The sequence below is a fragment of the Ranitomeya variabilis genome, chromosome 4 (genome assembly GCF_051348905.1).
Source record: "Ranitomeya variabilis isolate aRanVar5 chromosome 4, aRanVar5.hap1, whole genome shotgun sequence".
Classification (NCBI taxonomy): domain Eukaryota; kingdom Metazoa; phylum Chordata; class Amphibia; order Anura; family Dendrobatidae; genus Ranitomeya; species Ranitomeya variabilis.
Window position 1 is genome coordinate 8,900,980 of NC_135235.1, and position 20,844 is coordinate 8,921,823.

At 54.9% G+C, this 20,844-nt stretch overlaps 1 protein-coding gene and 1 long non-coding RNA gene across 4 annotated transcripts in view; one reads left to right on the forward strand and one right to left on the reverse strand.

The window, feature by feature from the left end:
* CCDC172 (coiled-coil domain containing 172) overlaps window positions 1–1,925 on the reverse strand; it is a 58,598-nt gene extending 56,673 nt beyond the window's left edge. For 2 of the 3 annotated variants that reach the window (XR_013213798.1, XM_077257009.1), the window contains exon 1: window positions 1,682–1,925. Coding sequence is in view for 2 of the 3 variants with exons in the window: in XM_077257009.1 (XP_077113124.1) it covers window positions 1,682–1,760 (79 nt within the window). In the remaining variant the exon portion in view is untranslated. The remainder of the gene's footprint in view (window positions 1–1,681) is intronic. The other variant, XM_077257010.1, reaches the window with a different exon arrangement.
* Window positions 1,822–19,023, forward strand: LOC143768316 (uncharacterized). The gene is made up of 3 exons (XR_013213799.1): window positions 1,822–1,958; window positions 15,517–15,652; window positions 18,889–19,023. It is a non-coding gene; the product is annotated as an uncharacterized LOC143768316 (long non-coding RNA).
* Window positions 19,024–20,844: the final 1,821 nt, after the last annotated feature.

Sequence of the window (20,844 nt, forward strand, 5' to 3'; positions counted from 1 at the left end):
GCTGACGTCACCGGTCACTATCAGGCGCTGACGTCACCGGTCACTATCAGGCGCTGACGTCACCGGTCACTATCAGGAGCTGACGTCACCGGTCACTATCAGGCGCTGACGTCACCGGTCACTATCAGGCGCTGACGTCACCGGTCACTATCAGGAGCTGACGTCACCGGTCACTATCAGGAGCTGACGTCACCGGTCACTATCAGGCGCTGACGTCACCGGTCACTATCAGGCGCTGACGTCACCGGTCACTATCAGGAGATGACGTCACCGGTCACTATCAGGAGATGACGTCACCGGTCACTATCAGGAGATGACGTCACCGGTCACTATCAGGAGATGACGTCACCGGTCACTATCAGGAGCTGACGTCACCGGTCACTATCAGGAGCTGACGTCACCGGTCACTATCAGGAGCTGACGTCACCGGTCACTATCAGGCGCTGACGTCACCGGTCACTATCAGGAGCTGACGTTACCGGTCACTATCAGGAGCTGACGTCACCGGTCACTATCAGGCGCTGACGTCACCGGTCACTATCAGGCGCTGACGTCACCGGTCACTATCAGGAGATGACGTCACCGGTCACTATCAGGAGATGACGTCACCGGTCACTATCAGGAGATGACGTCACCGGTCACTATCAGGAGATGACGTCACCGGTCACTATCAGGAGCTGACGTCACCGGTCACTATCAGGAGCTGACGTCACCGGTCACTATCAGGAGCTGACGTCACCGGTCACTATCAGGCGCTGACATCACCGGTCACTATCAGGCGCTGACGTCACCGGTCCCTATCAGGAGATGACGTCACCGGTCACTATCAGGCGCTGACGTCACCGGTCACTATCAGGAGATGACGTCACCGGTCACTATCAGGCGCTGACGTCACCGGTCACTATGAGGAGATGACGTCACCGGTCACTATGAGGAGATGACGTCACCGGTCACTATCAGGAGCTGACGTCACCGGTCACTATCAGGAGCTGACGTCACCGGTCACTATCAGGAGCTGACGTCACCGGTCACTATCAGGCGCTGACGTCACCGGTCACTATCAGGCGCTGACGTCACCGGTCACTATCAGGCGCTGACGTCACCGGTCACTATCAGGCAATGACGTCACCGGTCACTATCAGGAGATGACGTCACCGGTCACTATCAGGCGCTGACGTCACCGGTCACTATCAGGCAATGACGTCACCGGTCACTATCAGGAGATGACGTCACCGGTCCCTATCAGGAGCTGACGTCACCGGTCACTATCAGGCGCTGACGTCACCGGTCCCTATCAGGAGATGACGTCACCGGTCACTATCAGGCGCTGACATCACCGTTCACTATCAGGCGCTGACGTCACCGGTCACTATCAGGCAATGACGTCACCGGTCACTATCAGGAGATGACGTCACCGGTCACTATCAGGCGCTGACGTCACCGGTCACTATCAGGCAATGACGTCACCGGTCACTATCAGGAGATGACGTCACCAGTCCCTATCAGGAGATGACGTCACCGGTCACTATCAGGAGATGACGTCATCGGTCACTATCAGGAGATGACGTCACCGGTCACTATCAGGCAATGACGTCACCGGTCACTATCAGGCAATGACGTCACCAGTCCCTATCAGGAGATGACGTCACCGGTCACTATCATGCAATGACGTCACATTCACCCTCCTGCAGGACTCTCCGCTGCTCCTGCGCCCGCTTCTCGCTGAGCACGATGTGCTGGTACAGAGCGTCCACACTCATGTCTGGGAGCGGCCGAGGACTCGGGGCCCCGTGTCTACAGCAACGTTCGGCCCAGTCTCTGGTGACGCCGAGTTCCCGCCGTTTCCTCTCAGATTTTCTGCTCTGTGGCAGCAGCTTTTCCCGCGCTTTATCTCCGACGTTACTAGGTGACCACGTCCCAGAATTCCCTGCGCTGTTTTTGCAGAGAGGAGGCCGGAGGTGAGTGCCCGACCCGTGCGGAGCCTCGGACAGGTGTGTGAGGTGTCAGTCACTGACTGTGAGGTGTCAGACCGGCGTGTGGGGTGTCAGTCACTGACTGTGAGGTGTCAGACCGGTGTGTGGGGTGTCAGTCACTGACTGTGGGGTGTCAGACCGGTGTGTGGGATGTCAGTCACTGACTGTGGGGTGTCAGACCGGTGTGTGAGGTGTCAGTCACTGACTGTGGGGTGTCAGTCACTGACTGTGAGGTGTCAGACCGGTGTGTGAGGTGTCAGTCACTGACTGTGGGGTGTCAGTCACTGACTGTGAGGTGTCAGACCGGTGTGTGGGGTGTCAGTCACTGACTGTGAGGTGTCAGACTGGTGTGTGGGATGTCAGTCACTGACTGTGAGGTGTCAGACCGACGTGTGGGGTGTCAGTCACTGACTGTGAGGTGTCAGACCGGTGTGTGGGGTGTCAGTCACTGACTGTGAGGTGTCAGACTGGTGTGTGGGATGTCAGTCACTGACTGTGAGGTGTCAGACCAGCGTGTGGGGTGTCAGTCACTGACTGTGGGGTGTCAGTCACTGACTGTGAGGTGTCAGACCGGTGTGTGGGGTGTCAGTCACTGACTGTGAGGTGTCAGTCACTGACTGTGAGGTGTCAGACCGGTGTGTGAGGTGTCAGTCACTGACTGTGGGGTGTCAGTCACTGACTGTGAGGTGTCAGACCGGTGTGTGGGGTGTCAGTCACTGACTGTGAGGTGTCAGACCGGCGTGTGGGGTGTCAGTCACTGACTGTGAGGTGTCAGACCGGTGTGTGGGATGTCAGTCACCGAGTGTGGGATGTCAGTCACTGACTGTGGGGTGTCAGACTGGTGTGTGGGATGTCAGTCACTGACTGTGAGGTGTCAGACCAGCGTGTGGGGTGTCAGTCACTGACTGTGAGGCGTCAGACCGGTGTGCGGATGTCAGTCACTGACTGTGGGGTGTCAGACCGGTGTGTGGGGTGTCAGTCACTGACTGTGGGGTGTCAGACCGGTGTGTGGGGTGTCAGTCACTGACTGTGAGGTGTCAGACCGGTGTGTGGGGTGTCAGTCACTGACTGTGAGGTGTCAGACCGGCGTGTGGGATGTCAGTCACTGACTGAGGTGTCAGACCGGCGTGTGGGGTGTCAGTCACTGACTGTGAGGTGTCAGACCGGCGTGTGGGATGTCAGTCACTGACTGTGGGGTGTCAGACCGGCGTGTGGGGTGTCAGTCACTGACTGTGAGGTGTCAGACCGGTGTGTGGGCTGTCAGTCACTGACTGTGAGGTGTCAGACCGGTGTGTGGGATGTCAGTCACTGACTGTGGGGTGTCAGACCGGCGTGTGGGATGTCAGTCACTGACTGTGGGGTGTCAGACCGGCGTGTGGGATGTCAGTCACTGACTGTGGGGTGTCAGACTGGTGTGTGGGATGTCAGTCACTGACTGTGAGGTGTCAGACCGGTGTGTGGGGTGTCAGTCACTGACTGAGGTGTCAGACCGGCGTGTGGGGTGTCAGTCACTGACTGTGGGGTGTCAGACCGGTGTGTGAGGTGTCAGTCACTGACTGTGGGGTGTCAGACCGGTGTGTGAGGTGTCAGTCACTGACTGTGGGGTGTCAGACCGGTGTGTGAGGTGTCAGTCACTGACTGTGGGGTGTCAGACCGGTGTGTGGGGTGTCAGACCGGCGTGTGAGGTGTCAGTCACTGACTGTGGGATGTCAGTCACTGACTGGGGTGTCAGACCGGTGTGTGGGGTGTCAGACCGGCGTGTGAGGTGTCAGTCACTGACTGTGGGGTGTCAGACCGGTGTGTGGGGTGTCAGTCACTGACTGTGAGGCGTCAGACCGGTGTGCGGATGTCAGTCACTGACTGTGGGGTGTCAGACCGGTGTGTGAGGTGTCAGTCACTGACTGTGGGGTGTCAGACCGGTGTGTGAGGTGTCAGTCACTGACTGTGGGGTGTCAGACCGGCGTGTGGGGTGTCAGACCGGCGTGTGAGGTGTCAGTCACTGACTGTGGGGTGTCAGACCGGTGTGTGGGGTGTCAGTCACTGACTGTGGGGTGTCAGACCGGTGTGTGGGGTGTCAGTCACTGACTGTGAGGTGTCAGACCGGTGTGTGGGATGTCAGTCACTGACTGTGAGGTGTCAGACCGGTGTGTGGGATGTCAGTCACTGACTGTGGGGTGTCAGACCGGTGTGTGGGGTGTCAGTCACTGACTGTGAGGTGTCAGACCGGTGTGTGGGATGTCAGTCACTGACTGTGGGGTGTCAGTCACTGACTGTGAGGTGTCAGACCGGTGTGTGGGGTGTCAGTCACTGACTGTGGGGTGTCAGACCGGTGTGTGGGGTGTCAGTCACTGACTGTGGGGTGTCAGACCGGTGTGTGGGGTGTCAGTCACTGACTGTGAGGTGTCAGACCGGTGTGTGGGATGTCAGTCACTGACTGTGGGGTGTCAGACCGGTGTGTGGGGTGTCAGTCACTGACTGTGAGGTGTCAGACCGGTGTGTGGGATGTCAGTCACTGACTGTGAGGTGTCAGACCGGTGTGTGGGGTGTCAGTCACTGACTGTGAGGTGTCAGACCGGCGTGTGGGGTGTCAGTCACTGACTGTGAGTGTCAGACCGGCGTGTGGGGTGTCAGTCACTGACTGTGAGTGTCAGACCGGCGTGTGGGGTGTCAGTCACTGACTGTGGGGTGTCAGACCGGTGTGTGGGGTGTCAGTCACTGACTGTGAGTGTCAGACCGGTGTGTGGGGTGTCAGTCACTGACTGTGGGGTGTCAGACCGGTGTGTGGGGTGTCAGTCACTGACTGTGAGTGTCAGACCGGTGTGTGGGGTGTCAGTCACTGACTGTGAGGTTTCAGACCGGCGTGTGGGGTGTCAGTCACTGACTGTGGGGTGTCAGACCGGTGTGTGAGGTGTCAGTCACTGACTGTGGGGTGTCAGACCGGTGTGTGGGGTGTCAGACCGGCGTGTGGGGTGTCAGACCGGCGTGTGAGGTGTCTGTCACTGACTGTGAGGTGTCAGACCGGTGTGTGGGGTGTCAGTCACTGACTGTGAGGTGTCAGACCGGTGTGTGGGGTGTCAGTCACTGACTGTGGGGTGTCAGACCGGCGTGTGGGATGTCAGTCACTGACTGTGAGTGTCAGACCGGCGTGTGGGGTGTCAGTCACTGACTGTGGGGTGTCAGACCGGTGTGTGGGGTGTCAGTCACTGACTGTGGGGTGTCAGACCGGTGTGTGGGGTGTCAGTCACTGACTGTGAGGTGTCAGACCGGTGTGTGGGATGTCAGTCACTGACTGTGAGGTGTCAGACCGGCGTGTGGGATGTCAGTCACTGACTGTGAGTGTCAGACCGGCGTGTGGGGTGTCAGTCACTGACTGTGAGTGTCAGACCGGTGTGTGGGGTGTCAGTCACTGACTGTGAGGTGTCAGACCGGTGTGTGGGGTGTCAGTCACTGACTGTGGGGTGTCAGACCGGTGTGTGGGGTGTCAGTCACTGACTGTGAGGTGTCAGACCGGTGTGTGGGGTGTCAGTCACTGACTGTGAGGTGTCAGTCACTGACTGAGGTGTCAGACCGGCGTGTGGGGTGTCAGTCACTGACTGTGGGGTGTCAGACCGGCGTGTGGGGTGTCAGTCACTGACTGTGAGGTGTCAGACCGGTGTGTGGGGTGTCAGTCACTGACTGTGAGGTGTCAGACCGGTGTGTGGGGTGTCAGTTACTGACTGTGAGGTGTCAGACCGGTGTGTGGGGTGTCAGACCGGTGTGTGGGGTGTCAGTCACTGACTGTGAGTGTCAGACTGGTGTGTGGGGTGTCAGACCGGCGTGTGAGGTGTCAGTCACTGACTGTGGGGTGTCAGACTGGTGTGTGGGATGTCAGTCACTGACTGTGAGGTGTCAGACCGGTGTGTGGGGTGTCAGTCACTGACTGTGGGGTGTCAGACCGACGTGTGGGATGTCAGTCACTGACTGTGAGGTGTCACACCGGCGTGTGGGGTGTCAGTCACTGACTGTGAGGTGTCAGACCGGTGTGTGGGGTGTCAGTCACTGACTGTGAGGTGTCAGACCGGCGTGTGGGGTGTCAGTCACTGACTGTGAGTGTCAGACCGGTGTGTGGGGTGTCAGTCACTGACTGTGAGTGTCAGACCGGTGTGTGGGGTGTCAGACCGGCGTGTGAGGTGTCAGTCACTGACTGTGAGGTGTCAGACCGGTGTGTGGGGTGTCAGTCACTGACTGTGAGGTGTCAGACCGGCGTGTGAGGTGTCAGTCACTGACTGTGAGGTGTCAGACCGGTGTGTGAGGTGTCAGTCACTGACTGTGGGGTGTCAGACCGGTGTGTGAGGTGTCAGTCACTGACTGTGGGGTGTCAGACCGGTGTGTGAGGTGTCAGTCACTGACTGTGGGGTGTCAGACCGGTGTGTGGGGTGTCAGACCGGCGTGTGAGGTGTCAGTCACTGACTGTGGGATGTCAGTCACTGACTGGGGTGTCAGACCGGCGTGTGGGGTGTCAGTCACTGACTGTGGGGTGTCAGACCGGTGTGTGGGGTGTCAGTCACTGACTGTGAGGCGTCAGACCGGTGTGCGGATGTCAGTCACTGACTGTGGGGTGTCAGACCGGTGTGTGAGGTGTCAGTCACTGACTGTGGGGTGTCAGACCGGTGTGTGAGGTGTCAGTCACTGACTGTGGGGTGTCAGACCGGCGTGTGGGGTGTCAGACCGGCGTGTGAGGTGTCAGTCACTGACTGTGGGGTGTCAGACCGGTGTGTGGGGTGTCAGTCACTGACTGTGGGGTGTCAGACCGGTGTGTGGGGTGTCAGTCACTGACTGTGAGGTGTCAGACCGGTGTGTGGGATGTCAGTCACTGACTGTGAGGTGTCAGACCGGTGTGTGGGATGTCAGTCACTGACTGTGGGGTGTCAGACCGGTGTGTGGGGTGTCAGTCACTGACTGTGAGGTGTCAGACCGGTGTGTGGGATGTCAGTCACTGACTGTGGGGTGTCAGTCACTGACTGTGGGGTGTCAGTCACTGACTGTGAGGTGTCAGACCGGTGTGTGGGGTGTCAGTCACTGACTGTGGGGTGTCAGACCGGTGTGTGGGGTGTCAGTCACTGACTGTGGGGTGTCAGACCGGTGTGTGGGGTGTCAGTCACTGACTGTGAGGTGTCAGACCGGTGTGTGGGATGTCAGTCACTGACTGTGGGTTGTCAGACCGGTGTGTGGGGTGTCAGTCACTGACTGTGAGGTGTCAGACCGGTGTGTGGGATGTCAGTCACTGACTGTGAGGTGTCAGACCGGTGTGTGGGGTGTCAGTCACTGACTGTGAGGTGTCAGACCGGCGTGTGGGGTGTCAGTCACTGACTGTGAGTGTCAGACCGGCGTGTGGGGTGTCAGTCACTGACTGTGAGTGTCAGACCGGCGTGTGGGGTGTCAGTCACTGACTGTGGGGTGTCAGACCGGTGTGTGGGGTGTCAGTCACTGACTGTGAGTGTCAGACCGGTGTGTGGGGTGTCAGTCACTGACTGTGGGGTGTCAGACCGGTGTGTGGGGTGTCAGTCACTGACTGTGAGTGTCAGACCGGTGTGTGGGGTGTCAGTCACTGACTGTGAGGTTTCAGACCGGCGTGTGGGGTGTCAGTCACTGACTGTGGGGTGTCAGACCGGTGTGTGAGGTGTCAGTCACTGACTGTGGGGTGTCAGACCGGTGTGTGGGGTGTCAGACCGGCGTGTGGGGTGTCAGACCGGCGTGTGAGGTGTCTGTCACTGACTGTGAGGTGTCAGACCGGTGTGTGGGGTGTCAGTCACTGACTGTGAGGTGTCAGACCGGTGTGTGGGGTGTCAGTCACTGACTGTGGGGTGTCAGACCGGCGTGTGGGATGTCAGTCACTGACTGTGAGTGTCAGACCGGCGTGTGGGGTGTCAGTCACTGACTGTGGGGTGTCAGACCGGTGTGTGGGGTGTCAGTCACTGACTGTGGGGTGTCAGACCGGTGTGTGGGGTGTCAGTCACTGACTGTGAGGTGTCAGACCGGTGTGTGGGATGTCAGTCACTGACTGTGAGGTGTCAGACCGGCGTGTGGGATGTCAGTCACTGACTGTGAGTGTCAGACCGGCGTGTGGGGTGTCAGTCACTGACTGTGAGTGTCAGACCGGTGTGTGGGGTGTCAGTCACTGACTGTGAGGTGTCAGACCGGTGTGTGGGGTGTCAGTCACTGACTGTGGGGTGTCAGACCGGTGTGTGGGGTGTCAGTCACTGACTGTGAGGTGTCAGACCGGTGTGTGGGGTGTCAGTCACTGACTGTGAGGTGTCAGTCACTGACTGAGGTGTCAGACCGGCGTGTGGGGTGTCAGTCACTGACTGTGGGGTGTCAGACCGGCGTGTGGGGTGTCAGTCACTGACTGTGAGGTGTCAGACCGGTGTGTGGGGTGTCAGTCACTGACTGTGAGGTGTCAGACCGGTGTGTGGGGTGTCAGTTACTGACTGTGAGGTGTCAGACCGGTGTGTGGGGTGTCAGACCGGTGTGTGGGGTGTCAGTCACTGACTGTGAGTGTCAGACTGGTGTGTGGGGTGTCAGACCGGCGTGTGAGGTGTCAGTCACTGACTGTGGGGTGTCAGACTGGTGTGTGGGATGTCAGTCACTGACTGTGAGGTGTCAGACCGGTGTGTGGGGTGTCAGTCACTGACTGTGGGGTGTCAGACCGACGTGTGGGATGTCAGTCACTGACTGTGAGGTGTCACACCGGCGTGTGGGGTGTCAGTCACTGACTGTGAGGTGTCAGACCGGTGTGTGGGGTGTCAGTCACTGACTGTGAGGTGTCAGACCGGCGTGTGGGGTGTCAGTCACTGACTGTGAGTGTCAGACCGGTGTGTGGGGTGTCAGTCACTGACTGTGAGTGTCAGACCGGTGTGTGGGGTGTCAGACCGGCGTGTGAGGTGTCAGTCACTGACTGTGAGGTGTCAGACCGGTGTGTGGGGTGTCAGTCACTGACTGTGAGGTGTCAGACCGGCGTGTGAGGTGTCAGTCACTGACTGTGAGGTGTCAGACCGGTGTGTGGGGTGTCAGTCACTGACTGTGAGTGTCAGACCGGCGTGTGGGGTGTCAGTCACTGACTGTGAGGTGTCAGACCGGCGTGTGGGGTGTCAGTCACTGACTGTGAGTGTCAGACCGGTGTGTGGGATGTCAGTCACTGACTGTGAGGTGTCAGACCGGTGTGTGAGGTGTCAGTCACTGACTGTGGGGTGTCAGACCGGTGTGTGGGATGTCAGTCACTGACTGTGAGGTGTCAGACCGGTGTGTGAGGTGTCAGTCACTGACTGTGAGTGTCAGACCGGTGTGTGGGATGTCAGTCACTGACTGTGAGGTGTCAGACCGGTGTGTGAGGTGTCAGTCACTGACTGTGGGGTGTCAGACCGGTGTGTGAGGTGTCAGTCACTGACTGTGAGTGTCAGACCGGCGTGTGGGGTGTCAGTCACTGACTGTGAGTGTCAGACCGGCGTGTGAGGTGTCAGTCACTGACTGTGAGTGTCAGACCGGCGTGTGGGTGTCAGTCACTGACTGAGGTGTCAGACCGGCGTGTGGGGTGTCAGTCACTGACTGTGGGGTGTCAGACCGGCGTGTGGGGTGTCAGTCACTGACTGTGGGGTGTCAGACCGGCGTGTGGGGTGTCAGTCACTGACTGTGAGGTGTCAGACCGGCGTGTGGGGTGTCAGTCACTGACTGTGAGGTGTCAGACCGGCGTGTGGGGTGTCAGTCACTGACTGTGAGGTGTCAGACCGGCGTGTGGGGTGTCAGTCACTGACTGTGAGGTGTCAGACCGGCGTGTGGGGTGTCAGTCACTGACTGTGGGGTGTCAGACCGGTGTGTGGGGTGTCAGTCACTGACTGTGGGGTGTCAGTCACTGACTGTGGGGTGTCAGTCACTGACTGTGGGGTGTCAGTCACTGACTGTGAGGTGTCAGACCGGTGTGTGGGGTGTCAGTCACTGACTGTGAGGTGTCAGACCGGTGTGTGGGGTGTCAGTCACTGACTGTGGGGTGTCAGACCGGTGTGTGGGGTGTCAGTCACTGACTGTGGGGTGTCAGACCGGTGTGTGGGGTGTCAGTCACTGACTGTGGGGTGTCAGACCGGTGTGTGGGGTGTCAGTCACTGACTGTGAGGTGTCAGACCGGTGTGTGGGATGTCAGACCGGCGTGTGGGATGTCAGTCACTGACTGTGGGGTGTCAGACTGGTGTGTGGGATGTCAGTCACTGACTGTGAGGTGTCAGACCGGTGTGTGGGATGTCAGTCACTGACTGTGAGGTGTCAGACCGGTGTGTGGGATGTCAGTCACAGACTGTGGGGTGTCAGACCGGTGTGTGGGATGTCAGTCACAGACTGTGGGGTGTCAGACCGGTGTGTGGGGTGTCAGTCACTGACTGTGGGGTGTCAGACCGACGTGTGGGGTGTCAGTCACTGACTGTGGGGTGTCAGACCGGTGTGCAGGTGTCAGTCACCGATCCAGAACCCTTAGGGTATGTGTCCACGTTCAGGATTGCATCAGGATTTGGTCAGGATTTTCCATCCGTATTTGTAGCCAAAACCAGGAGTGGGTGATAAATGCAGAAGTGGAGCATATGTTTCTATTATACTTTTCCTCTAATTGTTCCACTCCTGGTTTTGGCTTACAAATACTGATGAAAAATCCTGACCAAATCCTGATGCAATCCTGAACGTGGACACATACCCTTAGGGTACGTCTCCACGGTCCGTTTCGCCGGCTAAGCCCCGCCCCCTTAATGGGACGCGATGGTGCCTGATGTGTACAGTACACATCCGGGATCATCGCACCCCTCGCCGTAGGGCCCTGTGATATGCCTTGCGGGGACGCTGCGTCCCCGCAAGGTGTACGGACATGCTGCGTTCTGAAAAGACGCGCAGCATGTCCGGAGTCGCAGGGCCGCCGCGTGCGGGTTTCCACGCATAGTGGAGACGGGATTTCATAAAATCCCCTCCACTATGCTGGAACATCTGGACGCTGCTTGTTTGACGCTGCAGCGTCAAACAAGCAGCGTTTACTTACCGTGGAAACATGCTCTTAGGGTATGTTTCCACGTTCAGTTTTGCTTCAGGCTTTGGTCAGGATTTTATGCAGGTAAAATCCTGACCAAAATTGCACCTGAGGTCACTGGCAGGTCACCTGCGGTGTGCCTGCGTGTTTTGCTCATAGTAGCAACGTGCTGCGTTTCAAAAAAACGCACTACGCATGCGTTTTCGCGGCAAAAACGCTTGCGTTTTTTAACGCGTAGTGGAGTCTGGATTTCATGAAATCCCCTCCACTATGCTGTAACATCTGGACGCTGCGTTTTTGACGCTGCGGAAAAACGCAGCGTCAAAAACGCAGCGTTTCCTGAACGTGGACACATACCCTTATAGGTGCACTGATAGTGTTTTTTCCAGTGCCAGTTTTATACGCTGTGTAAAGGCTGTAAGTGATTGTCGCCGTCTTCCACCAGTTCATCATCAGCCTCTGACTCCCAGCTGATAACACCAGGGTATATCGCACAGTGTCAGCGCCTGTTGTTTGTGATACTGGCCGGTCCCTACCGCACCATCTCGTCCACCCTTCCCTCTACAATCAGATTCCTTTAGGGGAGCCTGTCCTTTTGCTACAGTGTGTCAGTGGAGACGAGAGCTTTCTCACTGACTGACAGGTGAATTGGGTTGTGGGTGTCTGATGTTTGTGCCAGAAGTTTTCCCAGCATGAGGCAAACTGGCCCTCAAACGATTTCCGGAGTGTAAACTGTGTCCTGTTCTGGAGTCCAGGGTCGGCACAAGTGCCCTCATCCGTGTGTGGAGAATTGGGTCAGGACAAGACTTCATCCTGCCCGTGATTGTCCTTGTGTAAATATATATATATACACATATACACACTGCTCAAAAAAATAAAGGGAACACTTAAACAACAGAATATAACTCCAAGTAAATCAAACTTCTGTGAAATGAAACTGTCCACTTAGGAAGCAACACTGATTGACAATCAATTTCTCCTGCTGTTGTGCAAATGGAATAGACAACAGATGGAAATTATTGGCAATTATCAAGACCCCCTCAATAAAGGAGGTTCTGCAGGTGGGGACCACAGACCACATCTCAGTACCAATGCTTTCTGGCTGATGTTTTGGTCACTTTTTGTTGGTTGTGCTTTCACACTCGTGGTAGCATGAGACGGACCGTGGGTCAGTAAGGCTATGTGCACACGTTGCGGATTAGGCTTGGGAATTTCTGGTACGGATTCTGCCTCTCCTGACAGAAAACGCACCTGCGGATTTGTCGCGTTTTTTGTACGGTTCCGCAGACTTTTTTTGTATGTTTTTGCTGCGGTTTTCTTGCGGATTTGCTGCGTTTTTTACCCCTGCGGTTTTCTATAATGGAATGGGTCCAAAAACGCTGCAGATTCACAAACAAGAAGTGACGTGCTACTTCTTTTAAACCGCAGTTACATAACACACACACACACACACACACACACACACACACACACACACACACACACACACACACACACACACACACACACACACACTCTCGTGTGTGCGGCAGCTCATACATATTCATTATATATTCTATTGACTGATGGGCGGCCGTGGAGCGCTGGAGCCATCAATCCTCCACCTCAGGGACGGGAGGAGTGTGGAGCAGACGTCTGTCAGGAGCCTTCACACAGATAATATGGTGACAGCCGCGTGTCTCTCCAGCTCCATAAGTGTTTATTACTTTATTGTGTAATGTTATCAGCAGCGGATGTAATATTTATACGTGTGATTACCTGGCGCCAGATCCATGCCTGTCATTATATCCGACGCTTCGGCATTATGGATAATAATTATAACCAAAGCACACTGCTTATCAGAATTATCTTCAAGACCAGCATTCTGCTGCCCCACATGGGACTTCTACTTTACATGGAATTGCTACGTTGGCTGAGCATAGAGAAAAAACTCATAAGTGTTACTGGACATGGATGTAGACTAATGGAGCGTCATTCATGCTGTCCATGACATACATCCCTCATCTGTCGCATAAGATGCTGTAGACATGCTGTGTGCTATGGATGGGGCAAGTTATCATCCATTCACCCCCCCCCCCACGACAGTGCGTCCTGTACAGATCCGCCCCCACGACAGTGCGCCCTCTACAGATCCCCCCCCCCCCCACGACAGTGCGCCCTCTACAGATCCCCCCCCCCACGACAGTGCGTCCTCTACAGATCCCCCCCACGACAGTGCGTCCTCTACAGATCCCCCCCACGACAGTGCGTCCTCTACAGTTCCCCCCCACGACAGTGCGCCCTCCACAGATCCCCCATGACAGTGTGTCCTCCACAGATCCCCCTCCCCACTACAGTGCATTCTCTACAGATCCCCTCACGACAGTGCGTCCTCTACAGATCCCCCCACAACAGTACGTCCTCTACAGTACCCCCCCCCCCCCCCCCCCCCCCCCCCCGTGACAGCGCATCATCTACAGCGCCCCTCACGACAGTGATTCATCTCTGGATCCCCCCTACCATGGTAGGTCATGAACGGATCCCTCCCCCCACAGCAGTGTATACCCCACAACTCCCCCATAACAATAACAGCCAGCATCAGATGAGGACGCCGGGGTCCCTGGCTGTCGGTACTGACTGTCCCCTTCGCTGACACAGCCGCCCTCGTTGTTAATGTGTTGTGGATATGGCAGATCTTTTGGGAAGCGCAGAGGAGCTCGCGATGTTCCCTCGCCATAGTGTAAGCTGCCGCTGACCCCGTCATGTGATAAATGGAGCGAGCGGCGATCCCTTCTCCGTGTCCTGCTTCTATAAATGACATTCTGTGTAATAGAGGGGGCTGTGCCGCGCAGTAAATCATCGCTCCACATCTTCCATACAGAATTCCTAATTGTCTGTATTGACATATTTGACGGAATGTGATTTAAGCGCTCATTCATTTTGCCGGTGATTTATGGCTTTGTGATATACTATTGACTTCTACATTAAGTGCAGACCTATTTATTTTAGATTCACTGCCTCTCCGAGTGAAGGCTAAGATGGGATTTGTGGGCTGTAACTGCCCATGAAATCGCCTCATATTTATAAACTCCACTCCCGGGGCCGACTCTTAGTGATGGTGGAAGTGTAATCACCGTTCTGCAGTCCACGCCGTATGGAGAGATCATGTCTGCAGAGGGGGCTCTAGACCACAGGGACCCTTACTCTGCGGGACCCTCACTGCAGGCCAGGCTCCAGAGAGCCAAATGTAGGGAACAACCAAGGAACATGGTCTCTAAGACCTCTTGCCCCATAGAAGATGATGAAAATGACACTTGTTATTAGATGCTCATTGTACCGCAGGAATTTCCGTCTACGTTCTGCTTTCTATTTGATGTGCCGTCACTAATGGGTGAGGTGCTGGATGCTTGCAGATCCTGCGTGCACTTATTAATAAAGGCCTTTCATTCTTCCCATCACCCCGCTGTTATGACCGGGATGCAGCCATATCATCAGAGGCATGTGCGTCGCTGTGGAGGGGTCTGGGTGTTTGGGAATTGTAGTGGTAGTAATGACCTAGAGAGGAGACCGTGTGTACCCCAGAAGGATAGTAATGGGGACACTGACACAGGCCGGGTTAGTTTGGGATAAAGGTATATGGAGTTGGCCTTATGACTGGGGGAGGGAAACGGTGGAAAGACTGCGGCGGCACAGGCCCGGTGCAGTAACAGCTGCTGCTTGACTGCTGAGTGTGAACGCAGCCATAAGGAATCGCAGGTCAGAGATAGGAGGCTAGTTGGGTTCTATATACAGGGTCAGGGGCTCACTCACATGAGCGTATACATCAGACGAGTGCTGACATTTTATCGCATAGCGCTCGGACCAATGTTACTGTATGGGGCTATGCTGAAAAGCGTTTTTGTTCTCATGCACGTGATGCGAGTGTATCTGAGAATCGGATCGCGCTCGCCCATACAAGTCTATGCCTGCGTGGAAAGTGTCTGACTTGACATCCGAGTACATTTCGATCTCCATAGACTCACACAGTGGAGAAGATAAATCTTGTTCTCCATCTTCTCCTCACCTGCGATGCGGTTATCTCCTACGAGAGAATCGGATCAGAGTTTGATCGGAGTGTCATTGCTAGAATTTACCGCATGAGAGAATCCACGCTCGTGTGATCGAGCCCTACAGCTGGGATGCCACCCAGCTAAGACGACCATGAAGGTTAGTCAGTGTGGACGAGGAGCGCGGCACCATCCTCATAATCGCTAGGAGGAACCAGAGCTGGCGTGCCCCGGGCCCATTGGGTGAGCTGCCGGATAGTGTTAATGAACAGCGGCCACAATGTTGTTTGGTGCGATTATTTGTGTTTGATGGTTTGGGGCTTAAAGGGCCACTGTCACCCCCCTCCAGCCATTATAAACTAAAAGAGCCACCTTGTGCAGCAGTAATGCTGCATTCTAACAAGGTGGCTCTTTTAGTTTTTGGTTCAAGTATTCCCAAAATAAAGCGTTTTGAGACTTAGCCAAAATACCTGTCGTTAACCAGGGAGGCGGGTCCTCACTCCCCACTCCAAGACCACTGATGCCAATCCAGTGAACAAGGCTCTGAAGACCCCTGTGAGAATGGAGGCTGGTCGACCAAGCATGGCTCCACTCATCATTTATGGATGTGTCGTGGACAGGTTAGTTCTGTACTCGGTGACCTCCGGCAGTCCCGTAGAGAATGAGGCCCACTCTGCACTTAGATTGAGCTCTTCAGGGCCTTATACTCAGGATGAATAGGGGGTCTCTGCTATCAGATCCCCACCAACAGAAAGTGAGACTTCATCTATGGGATTGCCACGACTCTGACCTCTGATGGATCAGCGTATTGACCTTCCCTGGTGTATGTAACTTGCCATGAATACTCGAGGCTCCAGCAGTTTCTCCAGGCTTCAGAAGTGACACAAGGCTCAGTAACTGCACAGACGACACCATGGTCTGCTTGTCATTATGGGGGTCCCTGAGAACTGCCCTAACTCCTGACACAAGGCTCAGTAACTGCACAGACAACACCATGGTCTGCTTGTCATTATGGGGGTCCCTGATGACGGCCCTAACTCCTGACACAAGGCTCAGTAACTGCACAGACGACACCATGGTCTGCTTGTCATTATGGGGGTCCCTGATGACGGCCCTAACTCCTGACACAAGGCTCAGTAACTGCACAGACGACACCATGGTCTGCTTGTCATTATGGGGGTCCCTGATGACGGCCCTAACTCCTGACACAAGGCTCAGTAACTGCACAGACGACACCATGGTCTGCTTGTCATTATGGGGGTCCCTGATGACGGCCCTAACTCCTGACACAAGGCTCAGTAACTGCACAGACGACACCATGGTCTGCTTGTCATTATGGGGGTCCCTGAGGACGGCCCTCACTCCTGACACAAGGCTCAGTAACTGCACAGACGACACCATGGTCTACTTGTCATTATGGGGGTCCCTGAGGACGGCCCTCACTCCTGACACAAGGCTCAGTAACTGCACAGACGACACCATGGTCTGCTTGTCATTATGGGGGTCCCTGATGACGGCCCTAACTCCTGACACAAGGCTCAGTAACTGCACAGACGACACCATGGTCTGCTTGTCATTATGGGGGTCCCTGAGGACGGCCCTCACTCCTGACACAAGGCTCAGTAACTGCACAGACGACACCATGGTCTACTTGTCATTATGGGAGTCCCTGAGGACGGCCTTCACTCCTGACACAAGGCTCAGCAACTGCACAGACGACACCATGGTCTAGTTGTCATTATGGGGGTCCCGGAGGACCGCCCTCACTCCTAACACAAGGCTCAGTAACTGCACAGACGACACCATGGTCTACTTGTCATTATGGGGGTCCCGGAGGACGGCCCTCACTCCTGACACAAGGCTCAGTAACTGCACAGACAACACCATGGTCTACTTGTCATTATGGGGGTCCCTGAGGACTGCCCTCACTCCTGACACAAGGCTCAGTAACTGCACAGACGACACCATGGTCTACTTGTCATTATGGCCCTCACTCCTGACACAAGGCTCAGTAACTGCACAGACGACACCATGGTCTACTTGTCATTATGGCCCTCACTCCTGACACAAGGCTCAGTAACTGCACAGACGACACCATGGTCTACTTGTCATTATGGGGGTCCCGGAGGACGGCCCTCACTCCTAACCCAAGGCTCAGTAACTGCACAGACGACACCATGGTCTACTTGTCATTATGGGGGTCCCTGAGGACGGCCCTCACTCCTGACACAAGGCTCAGTAACTGCACAGACGACACCATGGTCTACTTGTCATTATGGCCCTCACTCCTGACACAAGGCTCAGTAACTGCACAGACGACACCATGGTCTACTTGTCATTATGGGGGTCCCTGAGGACTGCCCTCACTCCTGACACAAGGCTCAGTAACTGCACAGACGACACCATGGTCTACTTGTCATTATGGGGGTCCCGGAGGACGGCCCTCACTCCTGACAAGGCTCAGTAACTGCACAGACGACACCATGGTCTACTTGTCATTATGGGGGTCCCTGAGGACGGCCCTCACTCCTGACACAAGGCTCAGTAACTGCACAGACGACACCATGGTCTACTTGTCATTATGGGGGTCCCTGAGGACTGCCCTCATTCCTGACAAGGCTCAGTAACTGCACAGACGACACCATGGTCTACTTGTCATTATGGGGGTCCCGGAGGACGGCCCTCACTCCTGACACAAGGCTCAGTAACTGCACAGACGACACCATGGTCTACTTGTCATTATGGGGGTCCCGGAGGAAGGCCCTCACTCCTGACACAAGGCTCAGTAACTGCACAGACGACACCATGGTCTACTTGTCATTATGGGGGTCCCTGAGGACGGCCCTCACTCCTGACACAAGGCTCAGTAACTGCACAGACGACACCATGGTCTACTTGTCATTATGGGGGTCCCTGAGGACGGCCCTCACTCCTGACACAAGGCTCAGTAACTGCACAGACGACACCATGGTCTACTTGTCATTATGGGGGTCCCGGAGGACGGCCCTCACTCCTGACACAAGGCTCAGTAACTGCACAGACAACACCATGGTCTACTTGTCATTATGGGGGTCCCTGAGGACGGCCCTCACTCCTAACACAAGGCTCAGTAACTGCACAGACGACACCATGGTCTACTTGTCATTATGGGGGTCCCTGAGGACGGCCCTCACTCCTGACACAAGGCTCAGTAACTGCACAGACGACACCATGGTCTACTTGTCATTATGGGGGTCCCTGAGGACGGCCCTCACTCCTGACACAAGGCTCAGTAACTGCACAGACGACACCATGGTCTACTTGTCATTATGGGGGTCCCTGAGGACGGCCTTCACTCCTGACACAAGGCTCAGTAACTGCACAGACGACACCATGGTCTACTTGTCATTATGGGGGTCCCTGAGGACGGCCCTCACTCCTGACACAAGGCTCAGTAACTGCACAGACGACACCATGGTCTACTTGTCATTATGGGGGTCCCTGAGGACGGCCCTCACTCCTCGGACCTTGATCTAATTGATATACCATAGACATTACTTACACTTTGGGAATGGTTGGTGTACAGCTACTGAACACTGGACTGAATTGCCAATCTTGACTCCAGGAAACCATGGTTTACTGTCCACCATATTGGTAGTTATTGGTGTGACGGAGGAGGACGAGCTCTGATTTTAGAGGGACGCGATCTGTAATGATGGCGAGCCTCCATGTCTGATTGCAGCGCCGCTTCTACGACATTGTTGTCGTAACCCCCAGAACAGATGGAGGACTTCAGATTTGTCTCCCCTCCCTGGTGTCTTGTCCTGATGTATTTAACACCACATTTTTTTGTCTTATGCTGTGGATGTAAACACAGGACGCGCACAGATGTTGGAGCGGACGCTCGGCGCTGGCGATCTGCACAGGAGTCGGCTGCCAGCATTGTTGTACGTGCTTCATGGAATCTTTCCTGATTGTGTCTATGAAATCAGCGAGTGGAGATGGAAACGGGAGATGAAGGTGGAAGGAGAACAGATGGGTGTAGTAAAGAGGAAATTAGACATGTCTGTCTCGTACCGCTCGCTGTTACCCTCTGTGCTGTGTCCTTGGCTGACGCCCAACTCGCGTGACGACGCGTTACACATCGTCTTCTCAGTAGCACGAGCGTGTTACTCCCCGCATAGGCGAAGTGCTGTATACTGATAGGGGAGCAACACAATATTACATTTTTGAGCACCGATGCCCCATAACACGCTATTTGCATGCATTATGTTTATACGGAGGCAGGAGATTTGGGGTATGTGCACAAAACGCCTTTTTTGAGGCAGAAATTGTCTGAAAGACGCCGCAAAGATAAACTTAATACACATCAATAGCAAAACAACCTTGCTGTGCACATGTTCAGCCTTCTCTGTGTGTTTTTTAAAGAAGTAACCTAAGGCCCCTTTCACACATCAGTTTTTTGCCATCAGTCGCAATCTGTTGAATTTTGAAAAAAAAAAAAAAAAAACCAGATCTGGTGACTAATGCCGGCGGATCCGTTTTTTTCTCATAGACTTGTATTAGTGACGGATGGCCTCACGTTTCATTCGTCGGATCTGTCGAAAAATTGTTTGTCCGGAGACAACGGACAAAGTAGCGTTTTTTTGTGTACGTCGAAAAAACGGACAGAACTGATCCATCGCCGTCCGTCGTTTGCTAGAATGGAAACCTATGGCGACAGATTCCGTTTTTTTAAACTGAGCATGCTCCGATCCAATTAGCCAGATCCACTAGTCGGATCCGTCCAAGAAACGGATCCATCGCATCAGTTTTTCACAATCTGTGACGGATCCGTCGAGCCAACGGATTGTGACTGATGGCAAAAAACTGATGTGTAAAAGGGGCCTAAGGCCACGTTCACACTTTGCGGCCTGCTCTGCGGGTTAATCCCGCAGCGGAATTGATAAATCTGCAGGGCAAAACCGCTGCGGTTATCCCTGCAGATTTATCGCGGTTTGTTCCGCGGTTTCCGCTGCGGGTTTCCGCCTATACTATTGATGCTGCATATGCAGCAATATGCAGCATCAATAGTAATGTAAAAAATAATAAAAATTGGTTATACTCACCATCCGATGTCCGGATCTCCTCGGTGCTGCAGGCGGCTGTGCCGACAAGGACCTTCGTGACGTCACGGTCATGTGACCGCGGCGTCATCACGGTCATGTGACCGCGACGTCACCACAGGTCCTGCTAGCACAGCAACTGAGACCGGACGCCGCGGGCAGCGCTGACAGGTGAGTATAGCATCATTTTTTATTTTAATTCTTTTTTTTACACCAAAATATGGTTCCCAGGGCCTGGAGGAGAGTCTCCTCTCCTCCACCCCGGGTACCATCTGCACATTATCCGCTTAACTTCCCGCAACGTGGGCACAGCCCCATGCGGAAAGTGAGTGGATCAATGCATTTCTATGGGTGCAGAATCGCTGCGATTCTGCACCAAGAAGTGACATGCTCCTTCTTTTTTTCCGCAGAAAAGCCGCAGCGTGGGCACAGCGGGTTTTGTTTTCCATAGGGTAACATTGTACTGTACCCTGCATGGAAAACTGCTGCGGATCCGCAGTGTCAAATCCGCTGCGGATTCGCGGCAAAACCCGCAAAGTGTGAACGTAGCCTAAGGGTATGTTCACACGTTCCTGATTTCAATCCTTTTTTTTGAGGACTAAAACCGCAGCTCTTGGCAGAAAACGCAGGTGCGTTTTTGGTGCGTTTTTGGTGCGGTTTTTGATGCGGTTTTTGATGCGTTTTTTTTATGCAGTTTTCTCTGCAGATTGTCTGTGTTTGACACAAAT